This window comes from Scomber japonicus, chromosome 12, assembly GCF_027409825.1.
Source record: "Scomber japonicus isolate fScoJap1 chromosome 12, fScoJap1.pri, whole genome shotgun sequence".
NCBI classification, from domain to species: Eukaryota; Metazoa; Chordata; class Actinopteri; order Scombriformes; family Scombridae; genus Scomber; species Scomber japonicus.
This window is the reverse complement of record NC_070589.1, coordinates 28,689,963-28,706,620: the sequence shown is the minus strand read 5'-3', so window position 1 is coordinate 28,706,620 and position 16,658 is coordinate 28,689,963. Positions and strand designations below refer to the sequence as shown.

At 41.8% G+C, this 16,658-nt stretch overlaps 1 protein-coding gene across 1 annotated transcript in view; it reads left to right on the top strand.

Moving 5' to 3' along the window:
- LOC128369481 (partitioning defective 3 homolog) overlaps positions 1 to 16,658 on the top strand; it is a 328,222-nt gene that overhangs the window by 190,682 nt on the left and 120,882 nt on the right. The window contains exons 13-15 of the mRNA XM_053330529.1: positions 5,897 to 6,085; positions 7,504 to 7,674; positions 13,965 to 14,115. Coding sequence (XP_053186504.1) covers positions 5,897 to 6,085; positions 7,504 to 7,674; positions 13,965 to 14,115 — 511 coding nt within the window. The remainder of the gene's footprint in view (positions 1 to 5,896; positions 6,086 to 7,503; positions 7,675 to 13,964; positions 14,116 to 16,658) is intronic.

Here is a 16,658-nt window from a genome sequence, read left to right as displayed (position 1 = left end):
AAATATAGAGAGATGGCAGAAGCTAGAGACGGAAAATGAAGGTTAGAGAGGGGAGACTAGCACTGAATAAGAGGAAAATGAGCATGAGGGAGATGGATTTTTTTCTATATTTTTTAAAAGAGAATAGTAGAGAGAGATTTGCGAAAAAGGTAGGAGGTAGAGAAAGAAGAAGGTAGAGAGAGGGGAGGGTGAGAGATACAGACGTACAGTGAGAGAGGTGGCAGTGTCTGTCTCCTTTTGTGTTCCACATGGATTCATCCCTTTCTGTCGGCCTTTCATTCACACTCCCTCGCTCGCTCACACTGTCATTGTCATGCTCGCACTCTCTCATTCTTTTCACCCTTTTCTTTTTCAGCTCCTCGCCTTTTCACCCTTGTGCTATTTGTCTCTGTCCCTCCCTCTCGTGCCCATCACTCTTCTCCCTCCTCTCACCTTCGCTCAACCTCTGCTTACTTTGTGCTTTCTTTTCCTCTTCTATGTGCCTTTGCTTTATTTATTTTCTATCCTCTGGCTTTCCTCCTTCCTGCCTCCGCGCTCATCAGTCAGATCCTTTATTTATCTCTGGAAATGTCAGATATACGGTGGAGCTGAAAATCAAAGCAGGATTTAATTTGACTTTTCTTTCTTGCTATTTAAATTGTGGTTATGGTCTATAAATTAATCTCTAAGTCTATATGATATTCATTACTTAAGAAATTAAACATAAACCTTTTTTTTGTAGCAAAACAATCTGATATATTGGTGTAGTTGCTGTAGCTTGTTAGCTAGTTTCCTCGCTAATTTATCAAATGTAACCCACATTTACTAATTGCACCCACTTATGACACTATCCAAAGGTTGTACCACCATTACACAATATGACAATAATGGTCAACGTATGTTAAGTCATGTCTGACCAAAGCTACATCTCAATTCAGACCTTTTAAAGTAATACACTTCAAACAATGCTAGATGATACTAAATCCTTCACACTGGTCCTTTTAATATATATTTTTTTAATATTGCACATTAGCTCTTTTAGCTAACATTAGCTGCACACATACTGACAAGCTGAGCTTTTTTTTTTTTTTACAGTGGACACCCAGATTCAAGCTTAAACTTTCAGACAGTAAAATGTGTTTAATATATATATTTTTTAATATTGCACATTAGCTACTTTAGTTAACGTTAGCTGCACACATACTGACAGGCATACAACAGAGCTAACTGCTAACTACGGTATTTATGTATTTATTACATGATGCGACCATCTATATTTAAGTGAAAATGTCTTTTTTAACAGCATGAACACTCAATAACATTTCAAACATCATACTGGTATGTGGTGTTTCTTGGCTGAGTGTAAATAGTACATCACTGGCATGAAGAGATGCATATTAACGAGACACAATTTTCACTTGCAGTTTAGCCAACTCTCTGAATTAACGTAAATTAGCTCCAGCTGTGATAGTTGTAACTGAAATTAACAGTCTCTTACTCTACTTTCTTTAAACTTTCTCTAAAACTTGTTGCAGCACTGATAATGTAAAAAACAAAGTTAATAGATGTGCTATTTTTAACTTTGAAATGACATCTTATCTGTTGTAATGATCACAATTATATTACTTGAGTCGTAATAATTTCCTGTTGTCTATTTTCTTATTTTGACCATTTTCAGTTTAAGAGGATTAAATCATTGTTAGTCACTTTTTAATTAGCATTTAATTTAATTCGGGGCCCAATGAATTAGACTTGAGGCAACAAACTAATTAAATTCCTGTTGTCTTATATGTTATCGTTCCTCTGCACTTCCCATAAGTTGTCTAGTATCAAATTGGATGTTTTGTTCTGCTTTGTTCATTCATTTTTAGTCTCATATTTCCAGGTAGCATTCAGTTCTCTTCTCTTCTCTGAAACATGCGGCCACTCTGCTCATCATGCCATTCCTCTCTCTTTATCTTCCCTCCTTCCTTCCTTCCATCTGTTCCCTTCCTTGTTCCCTCTTCCTCTATCCATCCTTGTTTTGCCCTCCTCCTCCTCTTCCTCCTCCTCCTCCTCTTCTCTTGTCACTGCCTCCACCTCTTCCCCATTTTGCCTCTCTCCGTTTTCCACCAAGAGCAATTCCATCTCTCTCCCAGCAAACAAAGGGAGCTAATGACATGCTGACACCGAGCCCGATGATTGAATTCATTAGGCGTGCACAATAATTGCCAGGCGCGAGCGTGCACGCACCCGTCTATTCAGAGGACAGCTGTCAAATAACAACCAAGAGAGAATAGCTTTTTATTGTTGAGCTGGAAAGAGAGAGGGAGAATGAATATAGAGAACGAGTGAGAGTAGCACCTGTTGTGGAGGGGGGAAAGAGAGAGAGAGAGAGAGAGAAAGAGAGCACTCAGCATGTCAATTAGGCTTCTGTGTGCATGCAGGGTTACTGTGAAGTTTTAGTGTCTGTTTGACGCACTTGGCATCACGATCCAGGTTGCATGACGTGTCGAGTTTGAGTCATTTGGAGTTTTTAGGGGGGAGGGGGGGGGGGGGGGGGGGGGGGGGGGCGTTGAGCCTAAATACAGACAGATAATAAAATTAGGTTTGGTGTGAGCTGAAAGAAATAGGGGGTTTTGGGTTTAGGTTGAACATTATACGACAAAATCAACGTTGCATGTTTAAATGCTGCTTTTATAAATACAGGTCAAACTTATAAAAAATCTGTATCAGCTGCACAAAAATGAAAAAGATGCATTTTATTTCCATTTTGTGTAATGTGGGTCACATTTAAGGAGAAGTCCAGCTAAAAGAAATGTGAAATTGGGTCAAATTTGACCCTAAACAGTATGTAAGGGTTAACCTCCAGAACCAGTATTATAGTGAAAGGACTGCACTTAGGTGTGTGTTGAGCCTAAATACAGACAAATAATAAAATTAGGTGTGAGCTGAAAGAAATATGGATTTGGGTTTAGGTTGAATTGTTATACGATAAAATCAAGGTTAAGGTCAGTCTTGTTAAGGTGAGGGATGTCTCGGGTTTTAAACAATAGGAAATCTAATGTAGATCATTTTAGTGAGTGTGTCATTTGTGGCATTTTTAATTCCATCATAATACATTGGGTCACATTTAGAGTTTGTGCTTTATTCAAGCAGTTAATATAGCACTTTCAAAATCAGGCAGTGGTCAAAAATCTACTTGTGATAGATATTGGATGGAAATGGCTATGTGAATATGAAAGGCTTGTAACAGTGAGTAACAATAAGCATTCAATAACACAACATAACCAACAGAAATGTGCTAACAGATGTACAAATATGGAAATATAATGTAAATCATTTTAGCGAGTGTGTCTGTCATTTTTAATTCCATCATAATACATTGAGTCACATTAAGAGTGTGTGCTGTATTCAAGCAGTTAATATAGCACTGTTTCAGTCAAAAATTGACTTGTGATAGATATTGGATGGAAATTGCTATGTGAATATGAAAGGCTTGTAACCGTAGGTAACAGTAAGCACTCAATAACACAACGTAACCAACAGATGTACAAATATGGATTGATGCCCATTTTTTTTATGGAGAAACAACTCTGTATTCCAGGTGTAGAAACACTTGTATAAATGCATGTTGTCTACCTGCAGATGCTCCACAGTAGAAATGCTCTCTACCTCTATTTGCTTTGCTTGGTGCGTTGCTTTTCTCAGATCCCACTGTGGCTTGAAAAGCTTTGACTGTGAAGCAGCTGCAGGTTAACAACAGCAGTGAATGTTGTTTCAGTCTGTAATCTGACATTGTAACCTGCTCAGGATTTATCAAAGACATCACTAAACATGAATGTAAACCTTTTATGCAGGCAATGAGGATGACGAATTCAGAAATCTCGATGAAGACTAGATTCAGCCCTAACACATCAGGAACAAACAACACACACAGTGGAGGAGGAGTGTCATGTGTTAATGAGTTTCTTTTGTCGCTGTCTATCATCCATGGATTCACTCATTCCTTTTCCTTTAACCACCAGCACAGAAAACCGAAGCCAACAACACATCAAAACCTCATTCTTATTAACCCTCCTGTTGTCCTCAGGTTAAGGAAGGAAGGAAGGAAGGAAGGAAGGGAAGGAAGGGAAGGAGTAAGGAGAGAGGGAAGAAGGAAAGGAGTAAGGAGAGAGGGAGGAAGGAAATGAATGAAGAGGAAGGAAGGGTGGAAGGAAGGAAAGGAGTAAGGAGAGAGGGAGGAAGGAAATGAATGAAGAGGAAGGAAGGGTGGAATGAAGGAAAGGAGTAAGGAGAGAGAGGGGAAGGGAATGAATGAGGAGGAAGGAAGGAAGGAAGGAAAGGAGTAAGGAGGGAGGGAGGAAGGAAATGAATGAGGAGGAAGGGAGGGAGGAAAGGAGGAAGGAAGGTAGGGAGGAAGGAAGGAAAGAAGGAAGGAAGGAATGAAGGAAGGAAAGGAGTAAGGAGGGAGGGAGGAAGGAAATGAATAGGGAGGGAGGAAGGAAGGAAGGAAGGAAGGAAGGTAGGGAGTAAGGAAGGAAGGAAAGGAGGAAGGAAGGTAGGGAGGAAAGAAGGAAGGAAGGAAGGAAGGAAAGAATCAGTTTGACCTGGGAAGACGACAGGAGGGTTAAAAAAAAAAATCCTGTAATCTAATTTGAGACTCACACTTCCTAAAAGTTATTAAGAGCAGCCTGCATGCTTTTAGTATTGATGAACTAGAGCCTTGTGGTTTTGATTAAAGTAGATAAATCCCTGTCTGCTCATACTAAGTACCCAATGTAACATCTACCAGTGCAAGTCTAAGACTAATATATCTGATGCAGCTAATGAACTTGCTCTCTGATTTGCCTCCTCGCTATCTTCACTGCATTTTTCATTAAAACCTGAAGTGCCAAAATAAATGTCCTTTTGACTTCGGCCCTTGGCTGAGCCGCAGGAACACGATGAAAGCATGGGAATGCATAAGGGGGGCTTCTGTGTTACGGCTTAAAGCTGGAATGAAAATAAACATGGATATTTTTTTTGCTTTTGTGTAAATAAATTCAACATGTAGATCAGGGGTGTCAGAACCGACCCGCCGAGAGGTCCAATCCGGCCCAGTTTCCTTCTTCCTCTTTTCCTTCCTTTCTTCCTTCCTTCCTTCTTTTCCTTCCTTCTTGTCTTCTCTTCTCTTCCTTCCATCTGTCCTTGCTCCCTTCCTTCCTTCTTCCCTTCCTTCATTCCTTCCTTCCTTCCATCTGTCTTCCCTTCCTTCCTTCCTTCCTTCTTGTCTTCTCTTCTTTTCCTTCCATCTGTCCTTGCTCCCTTCCTTCCTTCCTTCCTTCCCGTCTTCCCTTCCTTCATTCCTTCCTTTCCTTCCTTCTTGTCTTCTCTTCTCTTCCTTCCATCTGTCCTTGCTCCCTTCCTTCCTTCCTTTCCTTCCTTCTTGTCTTCTCTTCTCTTCCTTCCATCTGTCTTCCCTTCCTTCCTTCCTTCTTTCCTTCCTTCCGTCTGTCTTCCCTTCCTTCCTTCCTTCCTTTCCTTCCTTCTTGTCTTCTCTTCTCTTCCTTCCATCTGTCCTTGCTCCCTTCCTTCCTTCCTTCTTGTCTTATCTTCTCTTCCTTCCATCTGTCCTTGCTCCCTTCCTTCCTTCCCTCTTGTCTTCTCTTCTCTTCCTTCCATCTGTCCTTGCTCCCTTCCTTCCTTCCCTCTTGTCTTCTCTTCTCTTCCTTCCATCTGTCCTTGCTCCCTTCCTTCCTTCCTTTCATCTTCTTCTCCTTCTTTTCCTTCCTTTTAATGATCCCGCCCACATCAGATCAAATTGTGCTGTTTGTGGCCCTTGAATGAGAATGAGTTGACATGCCTGATGTAGATATTTAGGTATGCTCTGTTGTTGATACTATCTGGGACAGTTTTGAAGTAAATTTGTAAATGTTTTTCTCCCCACCTCTTCCAGAAGACAGAAGAGGATGAGTTGGTCCTCACTCCAGATGGGACCAGGGAGTTTCTGACATTTGAAATCCCCCTCAGTGACTCGGGTTCAGCTGGTTTAGGCGTCAGTGTTAAAGGCAACCGCTCCAAGGAGAACCACGCTGACCTGGGCATCTTTGTCAAATCCATCATTAATGGAGGAGCAGCCTGCAAGGTATGATACACCTCCTGCTGTAATTAATGGAGAGTTCGAGTTCAAGTGGGAATAAAAGAACCCAGAACCAGCCCGCCAAAGGGTGCAATCTGGCCCACTTTACTTCCTGTGTTCTTTTCCTTCCTTCCATCTGTCCTTCCTCCCTTTCTTCCTTCTGTCCTTCCTTCCATCTGTCCTTCTTCCCTTTCTTCCTTCTGTCCTTCCTTCCATCTGTCCTTCCTACTTCCTTTTATCCTTTCTTTCTTCCTTCCATCTGTCCTTCCTCCCATTCTTCCTTCCATCTGTCCTTCCCTTTCTCCCTTCTGTCCTTCCTTCCATCTGTCCTTCCTACCTTCCTTTTATCCTTTCTTTGTTCCTACCTTCCACCTGTCCTTCCTCCCTTTTCCCTACTTCCTTTTGCCTCTCTTTCCTTCCTTCCCTTCTTATTTCCTTCCTTTCTTCCTTCTTTCCCTCCATCTTTTTAATGACCCGGCCCTTGAATGAAAATGAGTTGGAAACCCCTGCCCTAAACAGTATGTAAGGGTTAACCTCCAGAACCAGTATTATAGTGAATGGACTGCACTTATATTGTGCTTTTTTGGTCTTCCCAACACATTCACCCATTCACACACCAATGGCTGCAAGCTACCACAGGTGCAGCCATCAGGAGTAATTTGGGTTTCAGTATCTTGCCCAAGGACACTTCAACATGTGTACTGGAAGAGCCGGGAATCGAACCGCCAATCTTCTGATTAGTGGACGGACCCGCTCTTCCTCCTGAGCCACAGCTGCCACTTATCTCTTTGGCATTCGACTGCAACATTTTGACAGACTTCCTCTATAAAAATCTGACATGCACACACACACACACACACACACACACACACACACACACACACACACACACACACACACACACACACACACTTCCCCAGCTTTACATTTGGTCTTTAAAAAGGTCATAAAACACATTAAACTTCACTCTCTGGCTGCATCAGGCCCAGTTTTTTTTTAATCTTCTGGTCACCCTTTCAATTCTCTCCGCATGCTTCTGGCAGAGGAAGTGTAATAAAAACACATTTCTCTATCTTGACAACTATGAAGAAAAGCTTCATTTGTGATAAAAATCTATGAACATAAAACGCCCCTATTTTCTGTTGCAGTCTGTTGTGCTGCAGTCAATTTCAGGAGTCTTTCAGCTTGATTGTTTTTCATACAAACAAGCCTGTGTTGACAACGCATGATAATGGACTTAAAAAAGCACACTTCTCTGTTAAAGATTAGATCATGTCTGGAAACAGGATACACTCTGACTGTTATTCTTGTGATTAGATAGCAGTTATTGTTAAGTGGGAGATGCTACTCTTATTTTAAATCACGTAGCTTGTCCTCTTTGAAAATCAATGTGTGCTTTTCTTTAATTCCTCATTCACCACCAGGACGGACGGCTACGTGTGAATGACCAGTTGATTGCCGTCAATGGGGAGTCGCTATTGGGCAAAACCAACCAGGACGCCATGGAAACGCTACGCAAGTCAATGTCAACAGAAGGCAACAAGAGAGGGATGATCCAGCTCATCGTGGCTAGACGGGTGGCCAAAAGAAATGAGGTAAGGAAAATTTTGGTTTAATACAGCAGCAGTGAGTAACTCTCATTTCCACCATGCCGACTGTTTTCATCTGTGTATTTATAGTTCAGACACCACATCAGCACTTATCATGTAGGCGTCGTGCTGCATGCGTGTAAGAAAATGTAATGAATTACACTGCACAAGTGTAAAATGCTTAATTAGAATGAGGTCAGTATCGAGTTATTGTAGCACATGTAAGCATAATGTAGTTTTTTTTTTTTTTTTTTCTTATTTACTCTGACTGAGAACATATGACTGTGTTTGCAGCAGCAGACTGCTTCACACTCAAGTTTCACAAGTTCACACCTCAGAGTTACACATTACAGCTGCTGTGCTGGACTGTTGACTGGTGACCCCTGGGCGGATCCAGTGGGAAAAACTTAAAGGGGGGGGGGGGGGGAGGACATGCTGCACAAGGACATGTTAGCAGTAGTTATTGAGTAAAGTGGTTAGGTCATTTTCATTCATGGCTACTTCTCAGAATTGCTGTGTTTTGGATCTTAACTAGCATTTCAGTGTCTTGTGATCACTGCTGCCTCAAAAAACTAGGAAGGAAGGGAGGAAGAAGGATGAAGGGAGGGAGGGAGGAAGGAAGGAAGGAAGGGAGGGAGGAAGGAAGGAAGGAAGGATGAATGGAAGGGAGGGAGGAAGGAAGAAGGAAGGAAGGGAGGAAGAACGGTGAATGGAAGGGAGGGAGGGAAGGGAGAAGGAAGGACGGAGGAAAGAAGGAAGGAAGGTAGGAGGGAAGGAGGAAACAAGGAAGGAGGCAGGGACAGAGGAAAGAAAGAAGGAAAGGAAGGAAGGAGGGAGGGAGGGAGGGACAGAGGAAAGAAAGAAGGAGCGAGGGAGGGAGGACAGAAGGAAGGGAGGAAGAAGAAAGAAAGAAAGAAAGAAGGAGGGAGGAAACAAGGAAGGAAACAGGGAAGGAGGGAGAAAGGAAGGAAGGAGGGAAGGAAAGAATGGGGGAGGGAGGAAGGGAGGACAGAAGGAAGGAAAGGAAGGGAGGACAGAAGGAAGGAAAGAAGGAAGGGGAGGAACAGTCAAAACAGACGGGGTCAATTTGACCCGGGAGGACAACACGAAATTTTAGGGTGAAATATACAGTATGAGTTCCAGGTTTGGTTAACAATAGTTTCATCCTGTCTGCTCAGTGTAGAATTATCATTATAAATATGACATCTATGATTTAATAATGATCCTCTTATACAGCTTTTTGGTTATTTGTGACCTCATCAGGATAAAAATGGTGGGAATAATAGTTTAGTTTAGTTTAGGCATGCACATCCTGCAAAAACTGACCTCATCTGACATCACAGTGCTAAATGAAGACCCATGTGTGGAGATAGTGTCAGCAGGAAACACTAGAATAAGACACAACACAAGGCAAACCACTGGGGAATGCACTTATGAGCAGGATTGTTTCATAAAATAAAAGTAGTCAGGTCATAGCAGTTCACCAACCCCCCCCCCCCCCCCCACCTCCTTCACATGCACACTCACCTCCCTTGAGGCAGCTATAGGGGGAAGAAAAAAAAAACCCAAAAAACATGGCTGCGAACTGAGCTACACGCTTTTTTTCTCGCCCTCAATGTCATGTTTTTACATTCTCTGTGCACCTTGGCCTGTCGCCTGCTTGAAAGCCGAGGCTGAGGCTGTGTGTTGCACCACCACTGTGTGTCTGTGTGTCTGTGTGTGTGTGTGTGTGGGTGCGTGTGTGTGTGCGTGCACGTCAACGCCTCTGGCACTGCTTGGCTTCCTTGCTCTCCTTTTCCAACCTGGTGTGTCAAAGTTTTGATTTCCCCTCGGTCCGTCTGGTAATTGAAAGCAGAGGCTAAGCCTGAAGGTGTGTTTTGTGTTGTGTGTGTGTGTGTGTGTGTGTGTGTGTGTGTGTGTGTGTGTGTGTGTGTGTGTGTGTGTGTGTGTGTGTGTGTGTGTGTGTGTGTGTGTGTGTGTGTGTGTGTGTGTGTGTGTGTGTGTGTGTCTGAGTGTGTACATGAGCACATCACTGTGTCTGCTTCTGAACACGTATATATGTGTGGTTTTTGTGCTTTTGTGCTACCTGCTTATGCATGTATGCATTTTATTTTCAAGGATCTTTCTGTGTGTTCGTTTTGTGAACAGATGCCCTGTGTGTGTGTGTGTGTGTCTGTGTGTGTGTGTCTGTGTGTGTGTGTGTGTGTGTGTATTTGCGGACATGTCAAGGCAGTGAGACTTCACAGAGAGCACGGCGGATGAATAAAATTCGAGCATTGGGAGTCTCGTCAATCTCTGCTTCACATGCAGAGCCAGAGGCATGGCCTGAGGCTGTCCAAGTTTCTGGCTATTTATAAGAAATAGTGTCCAAAACACTCAAAGAGGAGGAAAACAACAATTTAATACACTCAAAGTCATAGAGATCGCTCCAAGCTGATTTAGCTCGTCCCTATGGAGTCACTATAGATTGCTAATATCTCATAACCAGCTGTCCGTCAAATATTAGTTAAAATCAAATAATACCTCATTACTACACGACAAAAAAAACTGCAGCGCTTTTTGAAATTTGCTGACATATGGGATCAAATAATCTTGTATTTACTTTCCTGCCCAAGTCTCCATCCCCATGACAGCCAATCTCAAATCAATCTCCAATGTTTGCCGTTGCATAAATCACAAGCCCAACCGCTCCCGTTCCTTTCCCCGCATCCCCATAGAAACCCCAGAAACCTCAGAGCAGCTGACTTCCTCATCACTGTTTGGCACCCGGCGGGATCGAGACCTTCCCAGAGCTCAATTATCAGCCTGAATATGCAATGAGCTGCAGTGCGATTTGTTGATGCGCCCTCAGTATGGCGAATCCCCTCGGCTATTATCGTGGCGCTTCACCTCGGCCCCCTCAGCCCGGCCAATTCATTTACTATCTCATTTAAAGTCAAGAGCAGCTGCATGCCAACAGTCAAAGCACCATATGGCGACCTCAGAAATGAGTTTGTTTCCGTGGGTTGATTCGATGCATCCATGAGGAGCTTCTCTTTCAGCCCTAATTGAAACTGTTTAATTTGTCGAGTAAATGCCCTGATTTCTTTTTTCACCTGTAGTTAATGATAAAGAAAACTGTTAAATATGAAAGAATTTAAATAAGATGTGTTTATCAGAAGTTATTGATGAACTTTATTGTTAAAAGTAGAAGTCTGCACACTGTAGCTCCCAATGTAAGTATAGTTTTAGGGGTGATATTAAGAGTGATGTAGTTCTTTGGTCCAGTGCCTGGTTTATTAGTCATGTATTTATTTATTAACACATTATAGGTTTGATCTCCTTTATATTATAAGTGTGCTGGACGTTATACTGTTTTCCACTGCAGCAGTTTAAGTGTTTAGTCCACTGACAGCTAACAAAGTACATTTACTTAAATTTCTTTACTTAGTTTCATACTTTGAATTTTAAGGGAAACCTCATTTATTTGAAACCTCCAGTTTTCGGTTATCTTGCAGATACATATTTCCTAAATCCTCCTGAGTCCAAATTCCCCCAGTTCAGCCCCCATAGTCCTAAAAAAAATTTGACTAGACACATAAGAAATGTTCTTTTTACGCTGGTCTAAATGTTGTTTGTATGATTTTTTTTTTTATTATTAAACCTTTATTTAACCAGGCGAATCAATTAAGAACAGGTTTTTATTTTCAATGATGGCCTGACAAGAAGCACCAGCTTCTTGGGGGGGAGGGGGATGGGGGGCTGTGAAAGGAAGGGTTGGTTAGAGGGGCAAACAGTATCCAAGTACAGCTGTACAGACACATACAACAAAAAGTGGCAACACACTAGGAATACAAGGGAGGTACAATGTGACGACATGGTATGCAGAGGACAAGGTCATAACTGAAGCCACAACAATAAGAACAGAGATGCAGATAAAAATGATCACAATATATTAAAAAGCTTAATAACAAGGGATTAATATACGGCAGAGCCCACAGGAGCAACCCATCACATAACTTAAGAATATAGGCCAGAGCCAGACATCAGCCGGGATGGGTGTACATACAGGCAGGTGAGGTAGGAGACTGATGATGCACCATCACCATGAGTACGCTACTTATACAGCTCTATTGATATACAACAACATCTTAAGGATAACACTCTTGTACTTTAATGTCTTAATGGATGCAGGGCTTTTAACTTTTAGTTCTTTTAACATTGTGGTACTGATGCTTTTCTGGTATTTAAGTTATGGATCTGAGCACTTCTACCACTGAAGAAAGCTCATTTGTGGTTGTTCAGGAAGTAAAAAAATATCGATCCCACTTATAGTCTGGATATTTAAACAAGCGGCCCTCAAGTCACAGACCCACTTCATTACACCTCACACTCCTGCCAGCCTCGTAATGTCCCCACATATGTATTCTGCTGTAAACTGGACCTGTTTGTTTCCATCAGAAGCTGCTCGCCAGTGGTTATTATAGCACCTCAACCATTTAGTGAGCTTAAAGGATCATTGGGCAAAAGACCCTTCTGCCAAAATCGAATCCCTGCCTAGCTAGTTATAGTCATTGATTGGGGTAATTTGGCTCCGGTATTGACTCCAGTGTGATAGTGTTATCGCTCGTTATGCGATGCCGGCGATGATGGTAATCCTTATGGCAAGAGCTGTCATCACTTTCAGCAAGAAATGCAGAAACCATAGCCAATCAATACAGTCAATGATCCAGTGGACGAACTATGAGGGCAAAGATGCAACACACACACACACACACACACACACACACACACACACACACACACACACACACACACACACACACACACACACACACACACACACACACACACACACACATCCATGCCCTTTCTCAGGGTTGTGTGTGTGTGTGTGTGACAGGGCTAGCAAATGGTCTATTTGTCCAGCAAACAAGAGAGTGTCATGGTGGGTCCTGAGGGAAATGTCAAGATGCTAACGGGGGAACGCTAGCTCGCTAACAGCCTGTGGCTTAACGTCATATTGGAAATCCATGCTTATTTATACAAGTTATCACTGCTAGCATTAGCATGGAGAGCTTTGGCCCCTTTGTCCATCCATTATTGTTTGGCAAATGTTAGCATGGACTGTTCCCTTCAGCTCAACCGTCTGACTTTTAGATAGTATTTTAACCCTTAAATCATTATGTTCATTTTTTACATTTTAGAGAAGAAAAAAACACCTCAAACTTTTTTTTTCTTTTAACCAGAAATTTGATGACTTATCCTCAAATGACCCAAACTATACACAAATGGAAATGAAAATTTCAGTTGAGCATTAGACTCAACAAAAAGTGTAAAAACTAAAGATTAAACTCTCTCTGCTCTTTGAAAGCTTAATTAAAGGATCAATCAACAGTTAATTAATGACTGATGAGGTATTCATGAATGATTTGATACGCTGAATTTATGTATATTGACTAATTGTGAGAAGATACTGTGAAATACCTAAATATGAACCATATGTAAAGGGTTAAATGTTTATGTTTTCCAAATCTAAGACAACACATAGAAAAGTTTCAACGGGAGAATCAGATATAATAAAAGTTAGTAGCAGTAAATACATACGCATATATAAAATAGTTCCTGAGAAAATGATTATTTACATCATGCTACTGCAGGGGTGTCAAACATGCGTCCCGTGGGCCAGAACTGGCCCGCCAAGGGGTCCAATCCGGCCCACTCTTCTTTTCCTTCCTTCCATCTGTCTTTCTTCCCTTTCTTCCATCTTTCCTTCCTGTCTTCTTTTCCTTCCTTCCTTCCTTCCTTCCTTCCTTCCTTCCTTCCTTCCATCTGTCTTTCTTCCCTTTCTTCCATCTTTCCTTCCTGTCTTCTTTTCCTTCCTTCCTTCCTTCTCTTCCTTCCTTCCATCCTGTCTTCTTTTCCTACATCTTTCCTTCCTCCCTTATTGTCTTCTCTTCCTTCCTTCCATCTGTCTTTCTTCCCTTTCTTCCATCTTTCCTTCCTTCCTTCCTTCCTTCCTTCCTTCTTCCCTCCCTTCCTTCCTCCCTCCCTCCCTCCCTTCCTCCCTCCCTTCCTTCCGTCCTTCCTTCCTTCCTTCCTCCCTTCCTTCCTTCCTTCCTTCCTCCCTTCCTTCCTCCCTTCCTTCCTTCCTTGTTAATGATCTGGCCCACATCAGATCAAATTGGGCTGTATGTGGCCCTTTAATGAAAATGAGTTTGACACCACTGTGCTACTGGTATAATCAGACAAATGAAGTATAAACAAGTCAATAATGTAATAATAATAATTTGAATACCACTTTCCTCCTCATTCAGGATTCACCAGGGAGTCCGCTGGGTCCTCAGCAGTCTATGAACACTTCTCTGGACGACCACGAGCGCCGGATCTCCCACTCCCTGTACGGTGGCCTGGAGGGTCTGGATGACAATTTGATGCCACGACAAGGCATGATTCCACGCACAATAGGTAAGACCTGACTTGTTCATTTATTTTTATAAATATATATCTTCCTCTTCCTTTTGTCTTGTTTTGTGTTCAAGGGTTATTATAGTTTTGTATTTTTGCATTAGTTTTTTTTTTTTTAGTTTTTCAGTTTGCTTTTTTTTAAATTTCAGTTTTATTTAGATTTAGTCTTAATTTGAGTTTTTCAGGTATGAGGAGGAAAGCTTTGATTTGTAAAGGATGAAATAAAGCCTGACACTGAGGTAAAGTTTGCTGTTAGTGGTGCAGCTGTCTGACTGTGAGTTTACGTTAGCTGTTTCCTGCTTCTCTGTGAGAGCTTCGAAGGTGAACTTTCAAATTAGTGGGATTCTTCATTATGACACTTTTAACTACTACTGGGGTCAAAGTCAATATATTCCCATATTGGGCTGTGACGTTTTCTGCCTCGAATTTCTTCTTCTCCTTCTTCTTCTCCTTCTTCGTCTTCTTCTTAGACAATCACAAATAGCACATCAAGCATCTTATAATAAACCTGTTGTTCTCATTTTAATGGGCACCAGTCTTCCTTCCAGCTTCCTTTTAATTTAGTTTTCTGTTAATTTTAAGTCTGCTGAGTCCTAGACCTTTAGAGGAACGGGTGTTTCTCATTCTGATGCCATGTTGTGATTTAATGCGCTGGATATTTTTTGGTGAAACTCAATATAACTAAAAGAAAAAAGTCTTAATACAGTAGTCATATTCTCCTGTTGGGTTTCTGTAAGTGTATGTTTCCCTGTGAAATATGAGCTGACCTACCAGGTTTTTTCATCATAGCGTTACAGGAGAATGTCAGAGAGAGAAAGAAAGATGGAAAACAGCCTCTCAACAATTTATTGCTGCAGAATCCCTTCAAATGTTGGATTCCACATTTTTTGTATATTTGTTAGTTTCTTCTCTTAAAATCTGCAGCTTTGTTTTGGAGATGATCAAATCTGTCACTGTTTAGCTCCGAGTTGGTCTGGACATGAGCGTGAGTGCGTGAGTTGGACTGCAGTGCCACAGATTATCAAACATATTTGTATCTCTGTGTGTGAGAGCTTTGCACGCATCCGTACAGGGTTGCATGTGTGTGTGGAATTTGAATGATTGATAGACGGGTGCTGAAGTTTCTCTGTGTCAAGTGAAGGTTTCTGTACACCAGATGGTTTAAACCGCTCAGCTTGTCTTTGTTAAAGTCAAGAAAGAACAAAATAACCTATTGTCTTATTGTAGCTTTTGTTCTCTGCAGTCTTTTCTTTTTTTTGCATTTTATCAAAAGTCCACAAGTAATTCAGCGGAGAGAGGTAAACATATTAGAAAAGTTAGCACACACCTGACTTTGAAACTGTTTCTTTAAATGAGCTCCTAGCAAACTCTACCTCATTAATCAATGCAACACGATGTGAACGTGTGAACTCAAGTTATCCTTTCATGCAAATTGGCTGACATTGACACCGCTAACTGTGTAAACAAAAACTAAAAAAAAAGAAAAGAAAGAAGTGTGAGTTATGACTGACAGTGAATAGGTGAAGCTCCAGCATGCTGCCACTGTACTGTAGCTGCCTTCATCCATGCTTAACAAACAGCCAAAGCTTATAATGAGCGTGCAGGGTCGGGAGTGAAATCACAAGGCGGATACAAACAAGATGATTGTCACTAAGCCGACCAGACGAGTTGATGTCTGTATCTAAAGGTCCAGTGCTTCTATTACAGCGATACTTAAAAGTGATGTGTAAAGGCAATAAATCAGGGATGTCAAACATGCGGCCCGTGGGCCAGAACCGGCCTGCCAAGGGGTCCAATTCGGCCCACTTTACGTCCTTCCTGTCTTCTTTTCCTTCCTTCCATCCATCCTTCCATCTTTCCTTACTCCCTTTCATCTTTCCTTCCTGTCTTCTTTTCCTTCCTTCCTTCCTTACTTCCTCCTTTTTTTCCTTCTTCCTTTCCTTCTTCCTGCCTTCTGTCCTTCCATCTGTCCTTCCTCCCATCCTCCCATCCTTCCTTCCTTCATTCCTTCCTCCCTTTCATCTTTCCTTCCTGTCTTCTTTTCCAGCCTTTCCTTTTTCTATCTTTCTTCCTTCCTTACTTTCATTATTTCCTTCCTTCCTTCTCCTTTTCTTTCCTTCCCACCTTCCTTCCATTTGTCCCCCCTTTCTGCCTTCCTTCTTGTCCTTCCTCCCCTTCTGCCTTCCTTTTGTGCTCTTTTCCTTCCTTCCTTCCTTCCTTCCTTCCTTCCTTCCTTCCTTCCTTCCTTCCTTCTTTCCTTCCTTCCTTCCTTCCATCTTTTTAATGATCCGGTCCACATTAGATCAAATTGAGTAGTTTGTGGCCCTTGAATGAAAATGAGTTTGACATAAAATTGCTTAATATACAGTAGAAAGCTAACAATGTCCTACAGTAGCAGGGTATATGGACATATCCTGAAAGCTGGAGAAGAAGAAAATTTTTGTCACGATCTGTAGCTTTTGACTGAAAGGAGGAAGGCTGTTCGCAGTCTATGAGCTGTGGAGACACTTTCTCTCTTTCAAACATTAAGCCTGGAGCAAGAA